General features: G+C 38.2%; 1 protein-coding gene across 2 annotated transcripts in view; it reads right to left on the bottom strand.

Annotated features, from left to right (window-relative positions):
- Nucleotides 1-20,093, bottom strand: part of dock4b (dedicator of cytokinesis 4b) — an 80,883-nt gene extending 60,790 nt beyond the window's left edge. For both annotated transcript variants that reach the window (XM_084408309.1, XM_084408310.1), the window contains exon 1: nucleotides 19,898-20,093. In XM_084408309.1, coding sequence (XP_084264435.1) covers nucleotides 19,898-19,940 — 43 coding nt within the window. In that variant the 5' untranslated portion in view covers nucleotides 19,941-20,093. The remainder of the gene's footprint in view (nucleotides 1-19,897) is intronic.
- Between the last annotated feature and the right edge of the window lie 7,321 nt (nucleotides 20,094-27,414).

Here is a 27,414-nt window from a genome sequence, read left to right as displayed (position 1 = left end):
TTTGGAGCCGGAACAAAATTAAACGTTACAGTGCGATGACCAATTATAAAAGAGAACATGACTGAAACCTTTTTTTAAAAACAACTAAATATCACATGCTAATCAAAAGCAGGCAATTTTGTAATAGCATTACATTTACAACAACAGTTTCAAAAAGTAGCCTAAATGTATTTTAAATGCTCAAAGTAGTAATTTTCAGCGGCAATGCCAATACCTAGACAGTATGGAGGCCAATATACTGCCGATATATTAAAAATATCAAACAATATACCAAATGTCGACGCCAATGGCCTCGTGGGCAGCGCAACGACATACAGCGTCGTTGCGTTTCGGGCGACCCGAGTTCGAGCCCTCTCTCTCCCACCTCACTTCCTGTTGACTCTATACTGTCCTATCATAATAAAGGCAACATTTTTAATATTTTAATAATATATCAAATAATAATAATAATAATAATGATAATAATTTGTATAAACCAAACTATACAAATAAATGTAATTTAATTGTCTTTCATTGTAAACTACATAATTAAACTGATAATTACAAAATACACAAATATTGTACGTATCAAATATTTTTTCTGCCAGAATGAAAAAAAAAAACTGATTAAAAAAAACACAGTAAATATTCTCAAATATATTAACGTACATTAGCAATTATGAAATAAATTATAAAATATATTAATATTAGAATACTATATATAATAATAGCAATATAAAATATGTAATAATATTTGATCATTTGTTTCTTTAATTGTATCCTATATAATTGTATACAAAATATACAAATACATAGATAGACATTTACCCCCTACTATAAGAACACATTCAAAAAGCAAAAACAGATATCATCATATCGGCCATTAGCCAGCGTGCACCCAAAAAAATGATGCTATTCCAACAGTATCAACATGCAGTTCAGTAAAAATTGGTTCAAAAGGATCCCCTAATGTGCATTTAACCTCACTTAAACCAACCTTGCCCCATGCTGATTTGTGATCCACCCATGAACCTGACAGCTAATCAACCTCTAGATTCATTAATTATTCATTACCACATTAATATGCAAATGTACACTGGGTTCTGTGTTGTCCATGACTGTGTTGCCAAATGAGACTGAATTATTAACACAATATTTAGGTCTAAACATTGAGCATCCTGCAGCGTAGAGCAAATAAATTATGCAGAAACTGGGAATATTTTGTTTGTTGGGGATCAAGAAGTTGCAAAACAATTAGGCAAGAGATTGTACTAAAGCATTTATTACAAGTAAAACCGTTTTCATCCTGTGCAAAACAGGATTTAGGGCATGTAATCGCCTGTGATACTAACAAGCAATTAAATTCGATGCACTCCAAGACTTGAGAGACCAAGGATGTGCAATTACAATCCAGAAAATTGAACACAACCCAAAATGCCTTTCAACCACAGTAAATGACTTATGATACGGATGTAAATAGCTCTTCCACATTCAAAATCAAAAACCTTTTCCCTTTCTTAGCAATGCAGAGAATCTCACCACAGCTATCTCAACGCTGTTAGCCTCAACCGCACTGTAATACACACTGTATGATGTAAGAATCTGAATCTATCGCCAGTCTGTCAGACCAGCCATTCATCTGTGCTTCATAACAGGAGCTCGGGGTTCTTTGGCACGGCTCTTGGTACGCTTGTGCCAAAGGAGCGGCCACTGTGGAAATCATTCATTACCGCAGCTGCTGAAGAGGAAGACGCTGTTGATGGTAATGTGAATGCAAGTGATGGATTCATGTGCTGACAGAGAGCAAGTCTGTTAATTAATGAGCTCATTTAGACATTCCTCAGCCTGGACAGTGACACCAGAACACACTTAACCCTTCGGTCTGAAGGCGCAAGGATAATTGAAAACTACAAGAGGTGGAAATTAAAATGTCAATATCTCAAACAGAGCTACAAGAAGGTTAGCAGATGGGGTAGAGTAGTTTGAATAGGATGGATGGATGGATGGATGGATGGATGGATGGATGGATGGATGGATGGATGGATGGATGGATGGATGGATGGATGGATGGATGGATGGATGGATGGATGGATGGATGGATGGATGGATGGATGGATGGATGGATGGATGGATGGATGGATGTTATAAAATAAAAAAAAGTAATAAAAAAATAAAAATATGGATGGATGGAAATTATAAAAAAAGTAATAAAAATAAATAAAATAAAATAAAAATGAAAATGAAATAAATGTAATACAAAATAAAGATGATGAAATTATGTATAATGATGTAATAATGAAATAAAGATCAAATAAAGAGTAAAATAAAACAAATAAGTAAAAAAATTTTTTTTACAAATATATTGATGAAATAAAATTTAATAAAATAAATCTAAAATATATAATTAAAATAAAATAAAAAATAAAATAAATGTAATTAAAACATTTAATTTAATATAATAAAATAAAATAAAATCTTGAGCTTCACAACACTTAAAATCAGCAGAGCTTGTCTGCCTGTCAGTAGCTCATGAACTGCTTCACAGCATCAAGACAACAGATGCAGACAGAGCCACACACACACACACACATTTTTGGTAGCAATAATCTGAGTCACAGCCCTCCTGAGACTCCACACTTCTCAGCCCTCCTCCAGACATTAGGTTTTTGGGCACCTTTGTAAGCCGTGCCTTCACTCAAAAGACACCACACGCTCCCTTAGCATTGTGCTTGTGTCATTGACGGGCCTTAAAGAATAGATCTGCTCTGGTGGTTTATCAGAAATAAATGAAGCCATTTGGCGTGGGCCATTGGCTGAGAATTGCCTGTTATCCGTGTTTCAGATATCTAAAGGTCAGAGAAATATCATTTGGTGTCTCACAAAGAGAATTATCACGAGTCTCCTCTTTCTTCAAACACAGACGGATGAGGAGAAAAAGTCAAGCGTGAAATGAGCAGTGTTTTGAGCGTCTGCGTTGTACCTCTCCAAGCAGAGATATCTGGAGACCACCGAGTGCATCATATTATTTTTCTGCCCTGAATGAAAGTGAAACACTAATTGAGAAGGAAAAAACTGACAGTCAATCATACAGTGTCAATATAAAAAATACACTTTAATCAATTTAATTAAAACACTGAAGCATTAAATTCCCTTTCAGCTTTTCACATCTTTCATTCTTGATTCAGGAGAGCCCACCTTGCAGAAGCTGTAAAACGTGTGTTTTTCAGTCTAAAAGCGCTATAAGTGAAGGAGATGAAGCGAGTAGTGTCTCCGCAGGCCAGAGTAAATCATATATGACTCTGATTAAATGTGAATATAGGTCAGACTTGTTAAGCTGCCCACTTCTCCTCATTCTGTGCCATAATCGGCTCTCTGATTCTTTCGTCCCGTGTGCGTGTTTGTGTGTGTGCGTGCGTGCGTGCGCACGCGTGCGTGCGTGCGTGCGTGCGTGCGTGTGTGTGTGTGGAGGGATTGCGATGCGATCCACTGCCGTAATGTTAGATAAAAGCTTTTAAATACTTAGAGCTGGAAAAGCACTGCTGGATAATTCATCCTGATCTCACAGTGGAGTTTCTTTGATTCATATCTAAACTCACTATGGCCTATGTAGAATCCTCTGTCATTGTTATGTGTGCTTTTCTCGTGATGTTTAGTCACTGTGCTCTGACAAAGAGCTCAAATACCCAATCCCTTCGCACGCTGTTTTTCTTCGTATAGTTCCTACAATTGAGGAGGAAATGGTTTCGGTTCTCTATTCTTCTATTTTCCTCAACACCCTCCTAATACTTGTCCTCCTTCTTATAAGAGAGATCTAGCCATACGAAACCCTGATTTTCCTCAGACCTGAAATACAGACTAAACCGAAGCAACATGCTTAACACAACAGCTGGAGAAACATACAAACCGTATCTTCATCTTCATCTTCACAGGTAAGGGATTGTGAAAGATGCTAAATTAAGTACAGTCAAACAGATAAGCACGTCCATTTCCGAAACATATATTTCCAAACATTCCCTGAACAGTCAATAACTAATAATCAATACTTCCTTTCATCAATAGTCTGATTAATTAAAGGGCCATATTGCATGCAGTAAACAGATTATTTAAAAAATAATTATAGAAAAGTATAATTATTATTGTTGGTACTTTTATATACTTTTTCAGTACGTTTTTTCTACAGCAGATTTCAAAAGGTATATTTTTCAATAAAAAAATAATATAATTTTTTTTTATATAATATAATATTCATTAATTAATTAATTAATAAAATAAAATAAAATAAAATAAAATAAAATAAAATAAAATAAAATAAAATAAAATAAAATAAAATAAAATAAAATAAAATAAAATACAATAAAATAAAATAAAATAAAAGCATTAGTGACAAGACCGCCAAAATAATGTAAGTTCAACTTCAAACTGTGGAAGCCCGTACACACTCAAGAAGCAGAAATCTCCCTCAGGGTTTCAGCGTAACACACTTTCATCCAGTTGAAAGCCTCGCCACAGGACCAGGACACTGCAGAGACACAAACTCCATTTCATACGGTCAGTAGTACTGACAGTCACATGACTTTTCTAGTGTTTACAGGCTTTCCGCACCAGACAACAGGCTTGTTTACCAAGGGAAGGCTAAAAAGTAAAGGTTTAAGGCTTTCATGTGGCCTTCGGTATTGGTCAAACCAGTCTTTCTGCCATAATAAATGTTTTACTATGACCAGAAACATTTCCACCACTGTGGTGACCTTGTTTAACACGCGTTCATCTATGAACCAGAGTGACAGCCACACCCAAACGGAGATGTGAAAGAGAATACAGACCACATCAGTCGTCTCTCATTAAACCCCCCTCTCCACACTGCCTTGAGCTGTTAACACAAACACTAACCAGAGGAAAGAATCCATTTATAATCATTGTCATTCAGTTATCATCAACACCATTTTTATCATCACATCTGCTCACCTCTATTATTACAAACATCAGTGACTTGTCTCAAACCAGAGGGCTGAAGAACAAATGAATGGCCATCACATACACATTTTGTGGTTAAAATATTAAGCAAAATTAATTAGCTAGGTGACAAAATAGAGCTGTATGATGATATTGCAAAAAAAAAAGATCATATACAGAAAGTAGCTGGACTGCATTTGTCCCTAAACCAGCTTTGAAGGTGGTTTCAGTCATCTGATCAAATATTTAAAAAATATATAAAATGAAATGTAAAAAAAAATATATATATATATTATATAATAAAATAAAATATATATAAAAAAAAGATGAAAGAAAATATTGAAAAATAAAACAAAAACAAAATAAAATATTTTTTTTATTATATATAATTTGAGCATTTATGTCAAGTGTCTAAAGATGTCTGTGGCAGCCCATAAAGAATTAGGAAGCAGAAATCTAATATAAGGGTTTTAGTAACACACCCTTCAATTGAGACCCTCGCCTCAGGACCAGGACACCTCAGAGGCCACAAGCTCCCTTTCATATGGCCAATATTGACGGTCACATGACTTTTCACGTGTTAACTGGCTTTCTATACCAGACAACAGCTTTTTTTCCTAAGGCAAGTCTAAAAGTAATGCATCTTTTGTGTACTTCTATCTTCATTTTAATGTGCTATGAAATAATGATCTGATCAACAAAAATATATAAACAGAAAATGTAGGGTGATTGGCACAAAAAACAATGAAAGAAAAGCGATCAATCTCAATCTAATTATGATACTGTGATGCAACTGTATGACCCTCAAAATCAGAACTGATTGAGCCAATCAAACTGCTCACACAAATGATTGACATGCTATATATCCAATCAGCTGTAGAGTGATGTCACTGAAAGGAAAACAGAAAGAGAAAAAAAACCCTCTGATGAGTGATACAGATTCACTTCACAAACACACACCTGAATCCAGACAAACACAAGCCACTCGCTCCATAAAGCAGCGCAAAACCAAAGGCAAAAGACAGAGTAGAGTGAGACAGCACTGAACAGCATGTCTCTCTCTCTCTAAGCCCCAGATGGTGGACCACAGCACAGAGACTTCACAGCGGAGGCCTTGAGACCCGCTGGAGCGTGAATCATCAGCGCAATAACCCTCCAAAATGAACAAATCTGTGACTGTGATTATTAAAAAAAAAAACACAAATCGTCCATGCTGTTGGACAACAAAACAAGAGACTCTTTAACAAGCCAACATGGTGCCCCAGTGAGCTCAAAGCAAATTCACTAGCACTAGTCGGACTCGAGGCTGCTGGTGTGGAACACGGCTGTAACAGGTGAACTCATCAGTCATGTGAAGCGCTCGGCCGTCCATATGTCCGGCAACAGACCGCACAGCCAGTGTGGTGTTGTGAGGCTGGCGGGCGGCATGTGTTTGGACTGCAACACTGCCAATTACTCTAAGGACAGCTGCCCCAGTTACGGGTCAGAGCAAACTATACACTTTCAACGTCAACAAGACTGAAAAACAAACAGAGCGACATACTTGCATGCAGATAGACAACAGGTTAAGTAATATATGAAGACTTCAGATGCAAACGCCTCTAAGTTCCCTCTGAAATTTTCTTCTAAAATGACCATTTTTATCAAGCTCGTATATTTAGGTTCAGTAATTTCACTTTAATGACAATTAATAGGTCATTTTCATTGCCATTAAAGTGAAAGAACTGACCATAAACATACAAGCTTGATCAAAATGATCATTCTAGATGGCATTTAGAGGCTTTTGCATCTGAAGTCTTCATATCTAGATTTGTATATTCACTAAAGAAAATAAGCTAAAATAAGCCAAATACTACTACTAAAGTTAAAACCCCCAATGCAGAAGGATCTAGACTTGTAATTCAATTTCTGTTGTGACAAAGATAAGGGCAGTCAGTGACACACAAACTCCTGTAAAGGAGGAAGGGAGGCAGAATGAGTGTTTTGTGGTTGGCTGGCAGCTGTAATTTGTGTTATCTTTATATTTTAACTCCAGGCCTTTCCAGAGTGATGATCAGACAGCCGCGTGCTGCTGTTTACCCATCCATGAGCAACAGCGAGAGAGAGGGAAAACATGAAGCATCATCAGTCACGCATCAGCTAGTCTTATTATCACAATGTGATCCGCCCGTTCAGCATTTGTTTGTTTAGCATTACACGCTCGTTCTGTCAGGAAGAAGTGCAAGTGTCCGGAGCACAGGCAAAAACAGCCGGCTCAAAATGTTTCTGCAGATCGATACGGATCAGAGGACTCCGCTCTGTCTAAACAAGGCACAAAAATACAAACAGAGTGACGTACCGGCATGCAAATAAAAAAATATATATATACTTACATTTACTGAACACAACAGATGGTAAAGAATGACATTAATGTCATATCATTAGCACAAATGGTGTAGAAATAGACCGATAATGTGTTTCACGTAGGGATGTGCCCCAAGCTGAATTACGAATTCGGAAAGGCAAGAAAATAGACATGGTTAGGCTTCCTGTGGTGGTCGGTTAAAGTATAGGCTAGTAGATTTCACTTATCATGTGAAGAGAGTAAGGAGAGATGACTGACAGGAGGATGGCAGAGGATCTTATCTTGTCAAATGTGTGGTCTATTCGCATCAGCATCTGCCGTAGGGTGTCACAGTTCAAATTGTTCACGGTTCGGTTTGTATCACGGTTTAAGGGTCACAGTTTGGTATGTGCCATGTTCAGGAGAACCATTTATTATTCGCATGCTGTTAGAGACAGTGCTTCCAATGTGTGCGCCCGTGCGAGTTCTCTTTCGCATATTCTTGAGCTTGAATGTTTAAATTGGCAAGACTTAACAAAAACACAAAATTATAAACTTTTGTGATGACGCAGAACGGCCCCGATCGAGACAGTGACAGTCCCCGGGCCATCAGGCAGTCCTTTACTGTCAAGCCCTGCCCAGTGCCTGTCCGAATTAACACTGAGTGCCTGTTTAAACACAGAATGCAGTGTGTGATGTTTCGGTCTCACCTGCGCTCGCACACTACCTCTTCAACCGGGTGATGACGGCGTAAATGACGGCGTAAATGTTATAGCATACGGCACTCACATCGAACAAAAGTATTCCAAAAGTTTTTGAGAAACACTGTCGTAACGTATCGGGAAGCCAGAATGTTCCCAGACAGGATATCTATATGACGCAGCAGGTAGCGTTCTCTATCAAAACACATCAGCGAAACTCGGTCTGCCTGTTTAGGCGTTGTTGTTGTTTTTCAACAAACCATAGATGAATCAGCAGATCTGAGATTAACAGTGATGCAAGTGCATGCCATACAGTGGGGGGAGAACAGTACGGTTCAATATTTTACCGAGAACGGTTACACTCCTTCTATACACAGAGAATTCGAAATCATGCATATTGATATACCGCAAATTATATACAATATAATTACCTGTATAATTACCATAACTGTATAATTGCAAGAGAATGCAAAAGCATTTAAAACATTTTTTCCTCCCATCTCTTCACCATGTCCCTTCAGGGGCTCCTTAGAACCCGTTATCTCCTTTCCAAAATCAGAATTCGGCTTCGGACACATCCATGTCTAATGATAAATGACACAACTTAGTCTGAAAAGCACCAAATAAAATTATTCACAAATAAAAAAAAAATACTTTTACTGTTTGGATTATTAACTACTCTTTAAATGGTTACCATAACAATTAGACAACCCAAAATTGTTGTTGTTGTTCTGTTAGCATAGCTAACATAGCTTGTTATTATTATTATACAAAAATAAAAACATGTATTATGCATATTTTCAAAAAGGCAAAAAAAGGTGGAAAAAGAGTGTGAAATAAACATGTAAAACCACAACTATCACGCTTGATAGGCAGCTGCTTTGGGTATATCTGGGCTAAATATGTAACACTGGGTTTAAGTTTCCTACAAATTCCGAGAGGAACACCACAGTCATCCACCATGGCATTCCGAGGCGGATTTGCGTCCAAAACATCTTATTCTTTTCCAAGTTTAGCTGTAAAGAGGAGCGGTGCTAAAAGCACGCCTAATGGACTTCACACGCGCTCATTTTTTTCCCTTTTGTGGAGAAATTTTCATCCCACATCGAGTCCTAAGCCACTGGCACGCCAGGAGCGGCCGGGACATCTGCTTTAGCTTAAGAGAATCAATAACTGCCCCCTTCCAGACTCCTATACGGCATAATTTTCATGAGCTCTCTGGGGTGCAGGAATAACATAACGGGCAAATACAGACATTTCCTGCCTGGTCACTCCAAACAAATCTATCTGATTCGGGATTATGCATACATGAAACCCACAGTGTTTGTTTATCAAACCTTTCCCGAAAGTGGCAGGAAACAATGAGACTAAGGTGTGAGCAGATGAAAACAAGCTACTGAAATCTGCGCATGTTAAAGCTGACCTCCGAATGATGCACGTGGTTTCAAATTCCACTCAAGCTGAGAGGTTTGAATGCCTGGTTGTTTTGCCAAGCGCCATATGCCGTTTACGGATCATGTAGGATTACTGCACAAGGTTGAAGAACGACGCACAGCCTATGTATGCCGAAAAACTGATAACGCTCGTTTTTCCCCTGAGTGACCAAATTTCCTGATTCTATCAGGGAATGAGAGACCTTAGCACACATTGGCAGTGCCCACCTACATAATTTTACTTTCAAATAAATAACATCATATTAGAAAGTGTTACAACTCGCCCCGGTGCTATAATGTACAATCACAAATTACAATTAAATAGAAACTTAGGCTGCTTTGCAAAATTTTGTGTGTGAAATCCAGTCATTCCAATAGGAATCCACACAATTGTGAGTTTTGGCATGAGGGCGAAAAAGCTTCATGCGAGTTCGCCAGGTTGACCAACAGAAAGCTGCTTGGTTTGAAAGTGAATTTCTGACCCTACCCTTAAACCGCGTTTCAGCAGGCCTAATTTCGACGGTGCATTCAAATGCAACTAGCTTGACTAATTTATTCGTCCTAGCCTCTGTATGAACTGAATTGATCGAGAGGAGCAAATGAAGCCTGAAAAAAAAAAAAAAGTGTCCCAGTTTCTGGCCCGAAGTGGGTCAACAGCAGCCATTTATACCCTATAAACACATCTGTAATTAAATAAAGCTGAGAGAAAACACTGTGGAGCCTGACAGGCAAGGTGTGAAGGGTGTAAAATGGGGGGCTGTTTTACTCCTTCCCATCAGAAATACAACAGCAAAGCCTCATCTGTGCAAGCATTTTCACTTTTGCCAGCCCTGGTGCATTATGGGAATTAAAGCTTTAGTAAGCTAATGTACTGTGAGTGCACCCAAAACAATGGAGTAAACACACTTGCATAACTAGCAGCTGTGGTTTGGCCAGTCTCACAAAGCCAGACCTTTGCCCAGATACACAGAAAGCCCAACTGTCCCAGAATTCCTCTTGGGCAATGAACTAGAATGCCAAATTAACCTATAGTCCAGTCAGGATGGCAGCTGAAACCAAACACTCCACGTCCAGATGGGAAGCTGTGGTTAGTCTCTCCTCTGTAATACATTAGGATTGTCCCAGGTAATGCCGGGTAGGGGCCATCCCAAACACAGCTTTCCCTTTGAGGGTCCAAATAAAACTATGCGTTGAAGAAAAGTAGATTTTTGTTTGTATGCTGTCAATTTTAGTTCTTAGAAAAAAAATCGGAATCAGCAAAAATCTGTATCGGCTGGTCACACTTAAAAATAAAATAAATAAAAAAATAAATAAAAAAACGTATTCAACCAAGAAAATTGCAATAGGCGCATCTCTACTTCTTTCTAATTGATTGGTTTACATTTATTGCCAGTCCAAATAAACATTAGCCTCCCACACATTTAGTTATCTGAGTAACATGTTTAATACAGCTTTGAATATAGCTAAATAAAATATGACAGCAATTTTGCAGCCGATATAATTGCAGCACAATTAAGACATTGCTTCCGCTTGAGGTGGTCTGAATTTAACAGTTGTTTCAAAGAAAACAAAATGCAGTGTGGTTTTTCACCACTGTTATTTGGAGATGTCAAGCGTATGTGACATGCGGCATGCCCCATTTACATTCAAGTATTTATAGCATCTTCGCTCATTATGCTAACCTACCTTTAGTGCTTACAGCCACAAAACTCTACCCGAGAGCCCAGACCGGCAGGGAACGAGAGACAAACAAGTTAGTGAGCTCCTTTCTTTCTTATAGTTTCATTGTGGACTATCACCTGGAAAAAGTACCCCTTTGTCATCTTTATAGAAGAACCAATCTAGTTTTTTTTTTTAAGCAAGATTGTGTACGGTGTAGTTTAAGGATGGATAAAAGTGTATTCTGAATTGTAATATGCTTATAACGTTTTAATAAAAATTTTGACTATTACTCTGTAAAATTAATCCACTTCTACCCTAAAAACAGAAAGGCTTTTCACACTGTGCTTAACCCTGGATTAACATCATTCTAACCCTGGGTAAAAGAACATATCACACTTGTAATTTAGAAGCGGGGTTATCATCGCTCTTTCCTCCGGATTAACATTGCGGTGCCAAACTAGTATAGTGTGAAACAATGCCGTGTCAGAATGTCACAGCTAGATACTTAGCAACAGACAACCATGTTTGCGAGCTTTGGACAGTCATGGAAACACTGCACATTGTATATAAACAGTAAATTTGGTGTTTGAGAGGGAAAACTGTCAAATTCTGACTGAAACTTATACCTTTATCCATTATAAAATCCATTATAAACACTATAGTACATTCGGCAACACGAGGGCGCGCAATGCTAGAGCTTTTATGTAAACGGGTCGCGTGTTGTGTTCATCCAATCAAAGACACTGACACCACACAAATATGCAAATAAGAACATAGCCCAGGGTTTAGGAATGTACAGTGTGAAACGTCGGCTTATGAATACCCAGGATTAATTGTTAACCTTGGGTAAATTGTGAGCAGTGTGAAATGTGAAGCAAGATAACCCAGAGTTTAGACCCATGGTTAACCATTTCAAGGGTGAAAAGCCCATTGACTTTGTTTTGATTAATTCTGGTTCTTTTCTCTTCTGTACGTGCAGTTTAAAACCATGACACAGCAGAAGACACGCCATTACATTTGAGGCTCCTGTCGTCATTATAAGAGATCCGTCTGCATTTATTCACTGTACATCATCTCCCAGCGGGTAGGACCAACCCAATTCCGCCGCTTGGCCACACAAAGGAGATCCATTACAGTCGCCGTCACTGAGTGGCACTTCATTTAAGACTTAATTCGCACCCTGAGGGAAGTCAAATAAGGACACCAGGTGGAGAAATACCAGGGGGCGAAGAGCTGCCCCAAATTTCTGGGTCTCCAGCTGATCCAGGCTGCTTTCCGTAACGGCCAAAAGGACAGGCCCAACACAGATTCTTATGCACGCCGCTGAGGCAATCTAGCAATGGAATGTGACAAATCGGTGTCATGCTAACATTTTTTGACAATATTTCTCTTCAGAATTACGAAGAAAGGCCTCGTTTGTGAAATTAAAGTGTTTTTTTAAAGGGCAAAAGAAAGTGTGTGAACATAAAAAAGGGCTTGAAGCAAAGGAGGAAATCCCTGAATGCTCGTAAACTGTGTCGGATGCCGCCATCTGAATGCTAAGCAGACCCCATTCAATCAATGATGAGAAGGAGAAAGGAGAACTTGCCTCTCTGGACGAACTAACTTCAAATAATGAGAAGGGAATTAAAGTGATTTATTGGATTACTTGAAATCCAACAGAATCTCTTTGCATATAGGGCTTCAACAGAGCTAATCATTTAAAAAGTGAATGAATCCCATAAGGAAACACGAGTTAGAGAAACGACAAACTTTGCAGTCAGTGAAGGAGTACGTTTGATCAATCAACCAATCTATCAATCATCATACCAGCCATACCACAGCAATAAGACACAAAAAATCATGTTACAATTTTACCACGGTAAACTGTGTTCATAGGGGCATTTTTTAATAACCATTTTTAATGTGCTACAGTACATGTGGTTATTGGCTTTGCAGAATAGATGAACCACATCTGAAGCCAAACAAAAAAGTCAAAACCATCCGCTTTATAAAATGGCGTTAAAACCCATGAATATAAGAGGTTTCATGTGATATCATGTTTAAGATATTTACTCTCTCCCAAACCACTAAATAAATGAAAACTCAAAAACCTGAAGAGCATTTATTCATGCAAAACAGTGTTCTGTGGTATCTTTCACTCGGTAAGGCACATAAACCGAAGCAATTGCACAAGTTGCTAAGTCTCGAATCAATAAGGTCAATATGGGTCCACGCGGCAAGGAAGAGATTCATTAACAATCAGCGGGGTGTTAATTAGCCCTGCTGTCAACTTGTAAGAAGATGTGCATTAAGTATAGGTGGGAAAAAGGGGTTTGCACTCACACAGCATCCCTGACAGGGAGTATTGCCCTCGTCCTGGCCTTACTAGGGGGTAAAGTGATCTAGATATATCAAGTCCGCGAGAAAGTATGGCAGCTAGTCTTAGCGAGATACGTTAAAGCAGAGAATTTGGTGCGGTTGCCTTGACAGCAGCAGTCAGGCGAGGACTCGAATGCTGTATCGCACTGCCTGACAGCTTAGATAACAGCTAATGGCCTCTCAGGTCCACTTTCAGTTCGTTTTCCCCACGGACAGAGCGGAGAAAATCTGTCGAGACATGAACATGTGTGCAAGTGTCTGGAACGAAAGATATATATATAAAAAAAAAACTTGTCCAATCTGCTTCAATTGGAATAGAAGGAAAGACTGACCGCCTATTAAAGGAATAGTTCACTCAAAAATAGAGATTTTGACTAGGAATATAGAGCACAAATCATATGGACCTTTTTCTTTTAATGCTTTTTTGGAGCTTGTCAGACATTGGCAAACTGTCATGAACTTGTGGTGTAGGTGGACAACATGGAATAAATAATGCAAATAAAAATTTTGGTGTGAACTATTCCAGTAACATCAGACAGTGTGTAAGCGCATATATTATTAGACATCACTTACGTACACACCCATGGCAAAAACACAACACGCATACGTATCATTTGACATAAACCAAAATTACAACATAATGACACCCCAGCACCTCTGTAGCCCATGTTTATGGCACATCGTCTCTCATAAGCGGTTTAACACCAAGGTCAGGGTGAGCAGAGATCACAGGACCATCTGAACGGAGGAAGAACAACCAGTGGGATACAGGAAACTCCAGGCGTCAGCCGTGAGGAAAGCGACTTAATGAGGAGCAACTCAGTGGGTATGAAGAAGAACACGGAAGATCTGGCGAACGCTCGACATCCTGCATCTAAACATATGGCTTGCTAGGACGCCGCCACTGCAGGTTTAAAGGCAGCTCTGGGTATACAACTGGATTTATCATCCTCAAACACACTCTCAAACTGAGTGCAGACAACAAAAGTCTTAAACAACAAAGAGAACACAGCATGTTGAATTCTAGATGAACCGATAGTGTGAATTTGGGGAGGGACTACCTGTTTGGCCAAACAATGACAAATGGGGGAGCAAAAGAAGCAGAAAGATGGTTAGGAAATGAACAGTTTAATTCAAACCATGAAAATTCTATCAATATAATGAAGGATATGAAAAAAAAAAAAGAATCATAGAAGTGATTAAAATTGCTTTATTAAAAGTCTCCTGAAGTCATATGATTTCATTTTACTAATGATTATTTTTGATTATTATTATGATCTAGTCCTTAAACGGATGTCTGTGAAAGCCATGTCTGAGCTAGACACCAGCAGCTCTCGTTCCTGCCAAGAGCACAGATAACGAACGTCCTTCTCTTTACATTCATCTCTCCCTCATGCATGATCCCTATTCACACAGAAGCCTTTAACCTGCATTAATGAGGCATTCAGCAGCACACTTAATTACATCCACGTTCCAGCCACCAATCGCATATTAATAATCTCCCTGTTTGCGTGCACCCTGAACAGGAGGTCAAAGGTCAGTGGGATTATGAGGTCGGGGGGATTGTGCCTGGTTTAGGATCAATAACGGGATTTGTGCAAAGAGCTAGTCTTCGGATTCAAAGGATGGGGGATTTTGTTTTTTCAGAAAGGATCTTGTCTTTGCGAGTGAGTCCGTTCCTTTCTGATTATTGCATATGTATCCATAACCGCAGGTCAGATCATTAGCTTCCATTGTATAAAGCCTAATAGACCGTAGTCAGGTAGATGGCATATTTTCACTTGGTGGAAATAAAAACAAGGCTGATGGATGTTGCTTACAAGCTAAAGACTACAGTCTCAAGGCTCACACTGCTTCTTAAAGGAGTCCTATAAGGATTTTTTTACATTTTCAACCTTCATTAGTGCGATGTTGCTGTTTGAGCATGAAAAAGGTCTGCAAATTTACAAAGCAAAAAGTCACTCCAAAAGGAGTTATTCTCTGTATCAGTGCGCACTGTTTTTGAACTCGCTGAAATGCCTCCATTGTAGTCTTGAGTTTTCTTCCGGGAACGCACACATCAAAATATTCCTCCTTTAAATAATTCCCGCCCATGGTATACATTAAAAAGGGGCGGGGCCTGGTTGAGTTGAGTCAGTAGTGTTGAAACTTGCGGTTATGGAAAGGCACTTGACCAATCACAACACATGGATCCAGCCGACCAATCAGATCACACTGCGCTTTTCTTAAGGAGGGGCTTCATAGAGACAGGAACTAAACAGAGCGTTACTGACAGATTGGGAAGAGAGGTGCTGCAACAATGTAAACTATGTGAAAAATAATGTGTAATGTGTAAAAATTTAAGTTTATTGTGCTACTATGCACAGCATCCGCGCCGGCGCGTTTGTCGACCTCAGAGGGTTAAAGGACCGAGCCAAAAACAAACCCCACAAACAAAATCAAGACTTTGGAAAAGGGAATAATAGGTCCCATTTAAACTTCACAGGAAAACCTAAATGCCAGAACATTGGAAGGACACAAACTGGAATAAAAGTGTATGTTTTCCACTAGCTAATCCCTACTAGTGTTTATCCATGTGCTAGTATGTAGCATGAATGCATGTAATTCCAGACCCAGCATGCTCCCCCATCTGGAGCCTGAGTCATGATAGAAATGGGATATTGTGTCCTGGCCTCCCTGCGGGTCCTTCTGAATCACTGTGTCAGCTCTTTGGGGGGCGTGGCCCCAAGGCAATTACATGTGATGAGGTGTTGAGGAGCCCTGCCCACTCAGATCCCTTGGCTCAGGTCATTACATTATTTTTTCTATAATGAAGGAATGGCTTGCTGCACTTCCACAACAACCTGCAAATCCCACAGGGAATCACGCAGGGTGGCCACTAACCCTGGGTGCCACTTCCACACAGCACTAACCCCCATCGCCTGCCCCACTCTCCCAGGGGGATTGGATACTATAGAAAACAATGGCTAGCCCCAGGCCGAACACATACACATCCATGAAAACGCACGCCAGAACATCCCAGTCAAAGCTCTTCTGGGCTCACTGAGCATTCAAGGGCACTTTAGACAGCAACCCTCTGGTGGCTATGTTCCAAATCATTCACTTTCCACTGGGTTCATCTCAAAAAAAGAAACGTCTCACCAAAAATCAAGTGATATTAAACACTGCATAAAGACAATGGGTCACACTTTAGATTAGGGTCCAACTATTACTATTAACTAACTATTAATTATGACTTTTGCCTTTATAAACTCGTAATTACTGCTTAATAATAGTTAGTAAGGTAGTTGTTAAGTTTAGGTATTGGGTTTAAGAGATGTAGAACATCATGGTCATGCAGAATAAGGCATAAACATTATAAGTACTAATAAACAGTCAATATCCTAGTAATATGCATGATAATAAGCAACTGTTTCATATGGACCCTAAACTAAAGTGCTACCAGAACATTTTCCTTATTTTGGGGACCATTAGGATCTTTTGCATTTCCACCCCCAAAATTCATGTCATGAAAAGAACAGAAATCAAAATTATCCAGCCTGGACTTTTTTTTCCAGCATTAATTAAATTCTGCACAACAAAATTATATAATATATAAATAGATATTTTAAATTTAAATAAAGTATTTGTTTTACAGACATCGCTCTGCACTATGAGAATTTGGAGAGGGGGAATGTAGATATTTGTTATTATTAATACATATATATAGTTTATATTGCAGTTTAATTACAACTAATATGAACTTATTGTATATAATATTTACTCAAACTTCACAATTCACACAAAATGTAGTATGTTTTTATTCTTGTTTCTTATATTTTATTTTCATACTTTTCATTATGAAATTTACAGAAATATGACCAGAGCATGAAAAACAGTTATTCACGCATAAATCTAAGTTCAAAGCATTTAAGTTCAAGAAAATTTAGACGTGCATCGTCATGCCTGACAGAAAACATATCAGCTTCAAAAATGGTGTGGATAAAATTTTTTAAAAAATTTAAAAAATCTAATGAGAGGGCACAGGTTTTTTTTTAGCAATTCTAAAAATTGGTAAAACTAGGCAGGCTGATTCATAGAAAATATCCACAGAAGCTTAAATAGTTTTAAAAGTTAGTCATATTCCACCCTCGATCTATTTCAGGCTTGTAGTTAATCACATTTGTCTTGCGAAATGAAGACAGCAAAGGAAGAAATGCACAAAAAAAGATTCCGACAAAAATGTGGGTATTTCCACCCATTCAGCGTCTGCGTCTGTTTCCTCAAATGCCACGGCTGTCAAAAACAACATTAGGGCAAAAAAGATCATCTCATAGTTCCTGTTAGCAGGTAAAAAACCTTGAAGGAGGGCCACTGAGACTCTTACATGACTTTGCCTTGATTTAATTAGCAGTAATTAATCCAATTGAGGGCTAATTGGCGTCTTGTTGCAGTGACTGTGGGGGTTCATTCATATTTCATCAGTGGCCAAGAGTCATTCTTCATTACTCTACATAAAAGCACCACTCGCCAGCCTCCAATTAAACACTAAAACATGGATTTTGTTTCTGGAAAAAGATCAAAAGCAAAAGTGCGAAGCCACCGGATATAAAATCAAAAATCCCTGTTGGGACGAGAGTCCGACTTTAAAGTAACGGACGTAGCGAAATGACAAAATCCTCAGAGAAATCCCTATAACCCAAGACAAGATACATGAAGAGAAAACGGTTGGTTTAACTCTAACAAGCATTATTTGCCCACAGATTTGGGTCTCATTGCTCAGCTTTGAATACATTTATCACACTGATGAATTCCTTCTGTCAAATAACCAACAGGACACAGATAGCCTGGTGACTACATCAACATAACCAATCTCCCTTAAGGCACAATCTGACATATCAGATTAAAATCAAATGAGCATTATCATCACTCTAGAGAATCGAATGGCATGAAATGACAGAGAGAGAGTCCAATCATTTGACAGCTTCTCTGGAGTTGTATCCTTCACAGTTTCAAAGTACAGATAGACTGATACCAATACTTTATTTTACTTAATCAGTTAAAGAATCACTCAGATCACCCATTTAAGCTTACAAAGAGAAAGAAAATGATTTATACTCCATCATTTGTCATCAACAACAACAACATGAGCATTAAATATTATATTATGTCAAGGTTTCCCAGACTGGGGTTCACGTTGGAACTGCAGGGGGTTTGTGAGTTTAAGGAAAAGCTAATTAAATCACCCCGTTTTTTTTTTTTTGTTTTTTTTGTTAAATAACAAATCAAAATTTTACATTTGTTTACCTGCATGTCATGTGACCATTAGAACCATGAACTTAATTTTATTATTTAATATTATTATTATTTTATTATGACTTAACCTAAGTTATTAACTTAAAATCTCAGGGCGTACTTCAGGAAAATATATTAGGCCAAAGAGATTCAGCTGACAAAAAAAGTTGGGGAATCCTATGTAAATATGAAATTACATGAATTTGTACATTTGAATGTGTTAAAGCCTTCCAAATACAGTGATACGTGATCAAATGATTCACTGAGTGATAATTAAAATAATAATCAATGTGTCTGTCAGGAGCTGATTAGATGCAATGTTGAGAAAACACTCCAAATATTTCTGTAAATCCAGTGTGGGTCTCAGTTTTCAGTGGCTGGTCTGCAATTCCACAAACCTGGAAGACCTTCTGTACATACAGTAGCAGTGGGCTTTTTTAAGGACCATTTAAAATAAAAAGGAGGAAGAATCAATGATTTATCTGCCATTGTGAGAATAAAATGTAGTCATGTAATCAAAAAGGTAACTGTAGTCTGATTACGAGCATTTTAAAACGTAATTTAATCCAATTACAAGTCTATTACTACGTAATACAGATTATGTCATCATTAGCACTGTATGCAATCTATACTTCCCTTTATATAGACTATCATCATGGTGCAAAACCTTACTTGACCTAATCTCACCAAATGCCACCACAGTGATCATGCATTATGCTAGACAAAACGCAGAAATCTCAGCAGAGCAATACTTCGCGAAACTCAAATCATGCTGGCATGAATGTCATAGGATAACACATAATTCATTTCACATATGTTCTAATTTGAATGACAACACAGACCACACATTCACATTCTCACAGTTGTTGTATTGCACTCACAGGAGTCTGAATTGTTAAACAGAAGAGTAAATGGTGAACACGTTAAATCTAGCAGAGGAAATGCAATATACAGGACATAGCCTATGATCAAATGCGTTCATTTCCACTCTACAACACACTGCGTTAAACAACATAAACTCAGTTACTCAAAGAAAGTAGCGAAACACTTGTTTCGTTACCAAACATGTAGGCTATAAATAAAAGCAGTCAACAAAGCACGCAGATTCCATATATATCAGAAACAAAAACAAACAAACAAACAGTGTGTGCGGTACACTGATTCAATAGTAACAGACGCTCAGAGTCGCGTGAAGAATTAAACGGCAAACTTACCGACTCCGTATTTCTCGTGTTCTGTAGGAATCCACATATTCATTGTGTTTGTTTTGAAAAAAACGTATGAAACAGTGCAATGTACAGTATTGGTGTTAAATCACGCATTTCTCCAGTTTCGCATCATCCTCTCGCGCAGTCATTGTTCAGAGCGCTCGAGCGAACTGCGCTGCACGAGATGAGAACGCGGCGGCGCGCTTTTTCTATAAACCAGTGCGCGGCCACTGTGGCACTGGGTAGCATGATGGGAAATGTAGTTTCGTGACGTGCGCGGAACACAACAGTGATGATTAGACCAGACAGGTTTAATGATTTAAAAGTCATAGGTTTTAGACAGAATTAAATATTTAATTATATGACCCATTTTTTTCTTTTTTGATATATATATATATATATATATATATATATAGGCTATATGTACATATTTATTTGTGTTTTTATTTGATGAGAACCATGTAATTTCACCGTAATCAGTGAATGAGGTTCCAGACAGTATTTAAGATTTTTACCTTTTTTTGTGTGTGTTTTATGAAATATGTTTTATTGTATATGTATATACACATAGGCTACATTTGTATTGTATTTCATTTAATTTGAAGGGTTTTGTCATGAGCTTCTTAAATTTAATTTTTATATCAATTAAATATTTTTTACACAGCATTCATTTATTTCAAGTTGAAATGTGTATTTTCTGCCAAAAATAAATAGGAAAAATAATCAGTATTTTCCTACCACACCTTACACACATTCAAAGACGTCAAGCACCTGGCATAATTCAAAAATCTCTTTACAGGCTCAGCAAAAATAATTCATAATTTATTGCCTACACACATTATGCAAGACAATATGCAAAATAAAATGCATAATGTCTTTTATATATCCATCCACAAGAGAGGTGTAATCTCACGTATAATACAGATTCAGTCATAACCTTTCACTCATACAGAGTATTGTCTGTGTTATGAATGTGTGTGCATGACAGAGAAAGGGTTCTGGTAAATGAGCACTGAGTCTGATGTAGATTTTATCTGAATTTTCAATCTAATAATCTGCACTAATCCAATGTTGCAACCTACTTCTGTTTCCTGTATGAGAAATCTAAGTGTACAGAGCATCTAGAAATGAGTCACCTGATCTTTTCAGAAAGGCGGGTACATACATCATTGAGAATGAAATTCAGTCTTGCTTGGAAAAAAGAATTGTACTTCGACAACAGCTCAGCATGTGCAGCGTCTATCACCACATAACAGCTGTTATGGAAATATAGAAGGATAAAAGGTCATCGATGGTTGGTCAATGACAGTGTTTTTACTGCTGTATGTTCTTTGTCACTGTCAAGGTGGAAATCCAGCTCACTGTAAACAAAGAAACCAGTTCAATACAAACACAACCCCAGTCACATGTTTAATAACATACATAATTCCACATAGAAAGGGCAAGATTGAAAACATGAGAAGTGCTGGTTAAACCATTGATATGAGACACAAAAAAAGGAAAAAAGAGAAGAAAATAGAATGAGAGTGAGGACAGAGGCTTTGTGTGAGGTGTTAGACCTTTTACATTTCTTTGATGCCACAGACCCCCAAATACTATCATCCTTTAAAAGGCATATATATTTCCATGCAAACAGACTCAATTATTAATGAAAATATTTAGTTACTATTACTTCATATTATTATGTATTTTATACTCACTAGTGTACTATACTGTTAGGTGTATTATTTAATCAAATAATTTATTTAGTAATTTAAACCAGGGCTCCAGACTAACTTTTCCACTGGTTGCACTGGTGCTACCAACTTTCTCAGTTGGTCGCACCAGCATATGATTTGGTCGCACCTTTTTTATTTTTTTTTTTTGCTACATGCCATGGGATTAATCAATGCATGCTGATGAATAGTGGTCTTAATCTGCATACCCTAGTTTTGCACTGATGTAAAAAGACTGACAGTGTCAAAACAAATATTGTAAAGTTGCATTGCAAGTTTTGTTAGCAAAATGTTTTAATCTTTTAACTCTCAAAAAAACTATTAATAAAACATGTATGTTCTTTAATGTTTGATTATAATTTTACTGTCTTCACATAGGGATGGGAATTGATAAGATTTTATCAATAATAATGCCACTGACGATTCTGATTATCGATCCGATTCTTTAACGATTCTCTTATCGATTCTTGATAGCACTGTGTGGAAAAATGTAGCCATATGCTTTTCAAAAAAACAAGTGGTTTTATTTATTTTAAAGCTTGGGTAAGCAAACTGTACTTTTTATGTAATTTATGTAATAAATAGAACCTTATTGTAAAGTGTTACTGATTAGTTATACACCGATTCAGACGGTGTAACTTCACTGTTGGAAAGATCAGTTGTTTTAACCATTCATTAAAATTAATCGGTTCAAAGGAGTCATTCATTCGCGAATTGGACGTGTCATGCGCGTTGTGTGATTAGTTAGGACATGGACATCCAAGATTTGTGTCAACACAGAAAACATTTCATCACTGGATAGTTTTTTTTCGTTTAATTAAAGTGTTGTTTCATGTCAGCTGAATGTCCGGAACGCTTTTCAGAGAAGATAAGGCAACTTATTTAGAACAATTCACACCCAGGCCAGCGGTAATTCAAAAAAAATAAAAATAAAAATAAATAAATCTCCGAATGCTCCACATGAAGCTTTGGTCTTCCGACCTTTTACCACCGTGTCGATTAATTTTGATTAATATGTGCGAGGGAGAGAGAGCAAGACAGCGCTTAGTTTGGAGACGGTGAAGTCATGTTTACACTTTCGCCTGGCTCCGAAGAGAGAGAGTGCGCGCGCGCGACCGGGTCTCTCTCTCTCTCTGCTCGTTCTTTCAGTTAAACATGCGCCCTGTCACAAGTGCAGCAGTTCATACATTACTCACCGATCAAATAAGACTTTGGCGGGACAAAAATTCACTTTGGCGGGCGCTAAAACAAGTTCAATGCAGGAAAATTCATGCGTGAATTTAACTGAGTAGTACATGACCATGCACTCGCACAAATGCGACCGCATACAATTTTAACTCGCACATTCTCAAAAAATGGTCGCAGTCTGGAACCCTGTAAACTTATTTTTAATATAAAATATTATTCTCTAAACTTTTCACTTGCAATGGTTGAAGGATTCATCGACTCACTCATAAAGACAGCCTCTTATTTTTCCCTGAATGAATCATTGCTTCGAACAAATCGGTTGAGTGAATGATTCAATGACTCTCGCTTAAAGATGGGCTGCATTCAAAATCGAATACTTTCCAACTATAGTATGCGAAAAACAACACGGCAAGAAAGTAGTATTTCCGAATACATAGTTTTTGAAAACACTAGGCGAAAAGTACCCGGATGATAGTCTGGCTATCACCATACAGACCAAGCTCAATCTTTTAAGATTGAACATTGGTCTGGGGAGTCTGGTCTGTATTTTCTACTGCACAAGAGGCGTGATCAACAGCATAGTTCAAATGACTCAAATCGCCGGCTGTGACTACTTCCGCCGAGATTCTGGAGAGCGCATTCGATGGACACTTTAATGTCCCATGAAGCCACGGGAGAGGATCTGTGAATGGCAACTGTAACATATAACGTAGGTCATATGACAGTGACAACATGGCGGATGAAGTACATACGAACTTTATTCATTCTTATATTCATACTATATAGAATATACTGTACTTCTTTTTTTTTTTTAATCGGCAATAAGTTTCAAACCAAATGTAGTACCTATTATACAGAGTGCGATTTCAGATGGTCGCTTGCTTTCATTCCTAAATGAATCAGGGCTTCAGAACAAATAGGTTGATTAAATGATTTAAAAAACCTCTACTGGCATAACAATGCAACCTACAGAGAGACTCACTGAAAAATGAATCCCAACCACTAATGCACAGACGGACACAAACACAGACAAGCAGCTTAGCCAATCAAATTCAAGGAGAGAAAACTACATGTTGTATAAAATATAAATGTGCCCCACAGAACAACTGTGACATGATAATTGTGTTGTTTCTGAATCCTCAAATACACGGTCAAAGTTGGACTTGGATACCTGGTGTGTGTGTATTGGCCGTGTGGACAATGATAAAGTATGTTTCCATTGGTCTGAAAGCAGAGACTGTGCGTCTTTGTCACAGCCAGAAGAGACCACCAAGCAATCCAAGAAACAGAGTCCGACCAGCCGTGCATACTAAACACATGCAGGAGCTTTAAAGTCTGCTCCTGTCTCAGCAGGACTCGCTCTCTCCTATCTGCAAGATCTGCAATATTACAAGTGTCCCGCACCATAGCCAGATGGTTAAGGCACAATTTAAGATACAATTGCCGTAGATCGCTCAATAGTGCTTGACTGGATGATTACCCTCCTCAAGAAAAGCTGTAAAATAGTCGATAAACATGGCACATTGCTGTGTCTTTTTGCCGTCGTTGATTTAATTGTATTGTAATGGGGAATGAAAGGTTGAAATGTTTGCTTTGGAGGAATAAACCAGTAATATCCTCAATGCCATTATCTCAGTGGGCTAAGGGAACAAATAAATCATTCAAAAAGGAATAAATATATACACAAAGAAATCACCATTGCCATTATTTCTGTCACATAATAAATATGAGACTAAACAAACAAACAAATATTTAAATATTTATAGTTATATTAATTATAATAGTTAAAGTCACCAGTAAATACTTAATTGCCATTATTTCAGTGTCAATCAATCAATAAGTCAACCAAACAACCAATCAGTCAGTCAATCAATCAAAAGACAAATCAATCAAACAATCAATCATGCAGATGAGAAAGACATAAGAGCTAACATAACATTTCAATGCACATTTACACATATTTATTTAGTGGCACTGAAATAATGGCACTCTGAACTCTGAAAAAGATACTGTGTTGAATACATACTTCCATTGGACTGAAAATGGTATGTGATGTGTGCAGCCCTTTGTTAAGCTGGAAGATCTCCAGATTTCCAGGATCTCCAGATTCTCAGAGACACAGCACATGCGGGCATGAGGCCGCGTAAGGAGGATGAGAGGAGTAGCTATCTTTGTTCTTTCCTCCTTTCATGCATCCATTAAAACATGTGGTGAACATGCCAGAGACCCTCAGCACATCTGAAGCACACAATGTAAAATCTTATCTTAGAGGAACAAAAACTGAGATTTTATGTCTACAAAGGGTTTATTTTTCAACTTGTAGCACAGCATTACCATGTTTTTGGACAGGCATTTTGTTAGTGACAGACACTAGAGACTGCGGTCTTCCCAAACGCCAGTTTGAGTCCCGCTCGGAGCAGGACGAGAAGGACCGGAGGGGATGCACAAGCACCATGGTATCAATAGTTTTAGACATGTACCAATGTATCATCATGGCTCTTTCGACATTTACTATACCACTACCATGTTTTTTTGGCATGTACTATTTTTTTATGGTACTATGGCGATAGCATGTTTTTCTTAGTAATTTCATTACCATGGTATATTTCAAAGTACCATAGTATTACCACAGTGCTTTTTTGATACAGTTATCATGTATGGTAATATGTTTTGGTCATAGTACTACAATAATACAGCGTTGAGTCTCTAACTGAGGATCACAAAGTGAAAGACTGAAACTGAAACTTCTGTATGCACCAAATAATCATTACTATAGCTGGTATTTCACTTATTGGTGATTATGAACTACACAAATGAGTATAACAGACACCTGCAGCCTCTGTAAAACCACAGCACATGCTCGCAAAAGAAAAAGAGCCCACACACACCGCTCATTTCTAATCATACCTGTATAACCAGCCTATCAGTGAATTATAAAGCATGAGCTTTGTCAGTGCAAACAAGTCATTGAGTCATTATAACTCATAAACAGCCCTATGCTTGCAGAAAATACAGACAGTTATCACACTCACTGGACTAGTGCCACAAACAGAGACATTGGATAATAATATTTGCTTTGGTGGAAGAGACCAGTAATGACCTCAGTGTCATTACCTCAGAGGAATAAAGAAACAAACACATAATAAATACATGAAGGAATAAATAAGCAAAGAACTAGTAATGACCTAAATGGCATTATTTCCGTATGTAAATAAATATATATTTTAGATAAATGCACTATTAATGACTTATCAATTCAATAAATAGATATTCTTAATAAAGGCACCAGTGGTTTTGCAGTGGAATAAATCTGTCAATCTGCCTTTCCCAGTGAGAGAGATTCTGCATGCTTTGAGTAATTGAGAAGCTAGGCTGAGTAGGAGGAAGTAGGAGGTTTTCTCCAAAAATATTGACTGTCAGGCACGTCCAAACATGCACTTTATTTTTTGAGTGTTGAGGTGTGTGGTGACGGTTTCTCGGGTCACAAACAACAATGATAAGAATAGCATCATTGAGTAAGATGTTTATGGCAACATGACTCATGACCTCACAAACCCGCTCTAACAAAGGTGCAGACAGCTTCTGGAACTGTGCTCACATAACCCGCCAAAGAGACCGTAAATAATTGTGACTGGCTTAATTTGTTTTCCTCATGGTGTATGAAAACGTTGCTCTATCTGCTCTTCAGAGTGGAAAATTGCATCCCTCCTCGATATAAATAGAAATTACACTATTTTCTTCATTTCTTTGGCACCTTGATGTGTGTCCTGTAGACAGACAGACAGACAGCAGATACAGACAGACAGCAGATACAGACAGACAGACAGCAGATACAGACAGACAGCAGATACAGACAGACAGACAGACAGACAGCAGATACAGACAGACATACAGCTCCGCATCACGCACGCATCTGACATCACAGCTCCAGTGACATAACCTTCAGGATCCTCGTGGCTCCCAGCAGCTGACGGGTCTATTTTTTGCCAGTGCCAGGCTTGACTGACTGCTGGATGTGCACCCGTCATCAGCTTTAATGTGAATTGTGTTGTGACATGATGCGCGTAGCTGGGCACAGGCTGATAGGTCCTTTACATGCCATCTGCAAGCAATCACTTCATTACCGCATGGCACAAGCTGATTGGCCTCTGCTGATCCTGCAGCCAATGAGATTGCTTGCTCAGCATTTAAATAGTCTGGTTCATTGCTTGCTGTAAGCAAGTCCTGCAGCGCTCAGAGTTCCTCGCAAACTCTGAAAATATAGCCATACTTGCTCTGCAACAGCAGCACATCTCTGCCAAGACAAAATACATTAACATTGCTATATTCAATAACAGGTTAAAACTATTCTGAGAGTTAGGGGGGGATGGATGGATGGATGGATGGATGGATGGATGGATGGATGGATGGATGGATGGATGGATGGATGGATGGATGGATTCACTTCGAGGTTAAGAACTCCTTTCACTTCCTCTTTTTTCTGTGTTTGACTTGTTTTTGTGGTTGGATTTGAAACTAGAGCACTTCAGAGATGTCACTTCCATGGTAAACTATACAAATGCACAACTTTTTTTTTTTTAAAGAACAAACTGACATCTATGATGGTGTATTGTCACATAC

The sequence above is a fragment of the Rutilus rutilus genome (assembly GCF_951802725.1).
Source record: "Rutilus rutilus genome assembly, chromosome: 4".
Lineage (NCBI taxonomy): Eukaryota > Metazoa > Chordata > Actinopteri > Cypriniformes > Leuciscidae > Rutilus > Rutilus rutilus.
The sequence above is the reverse complement of the archived record's forward strand: the minus strand, read 5'-3'. Positions and strand labels throughout refer to the sequence as shown.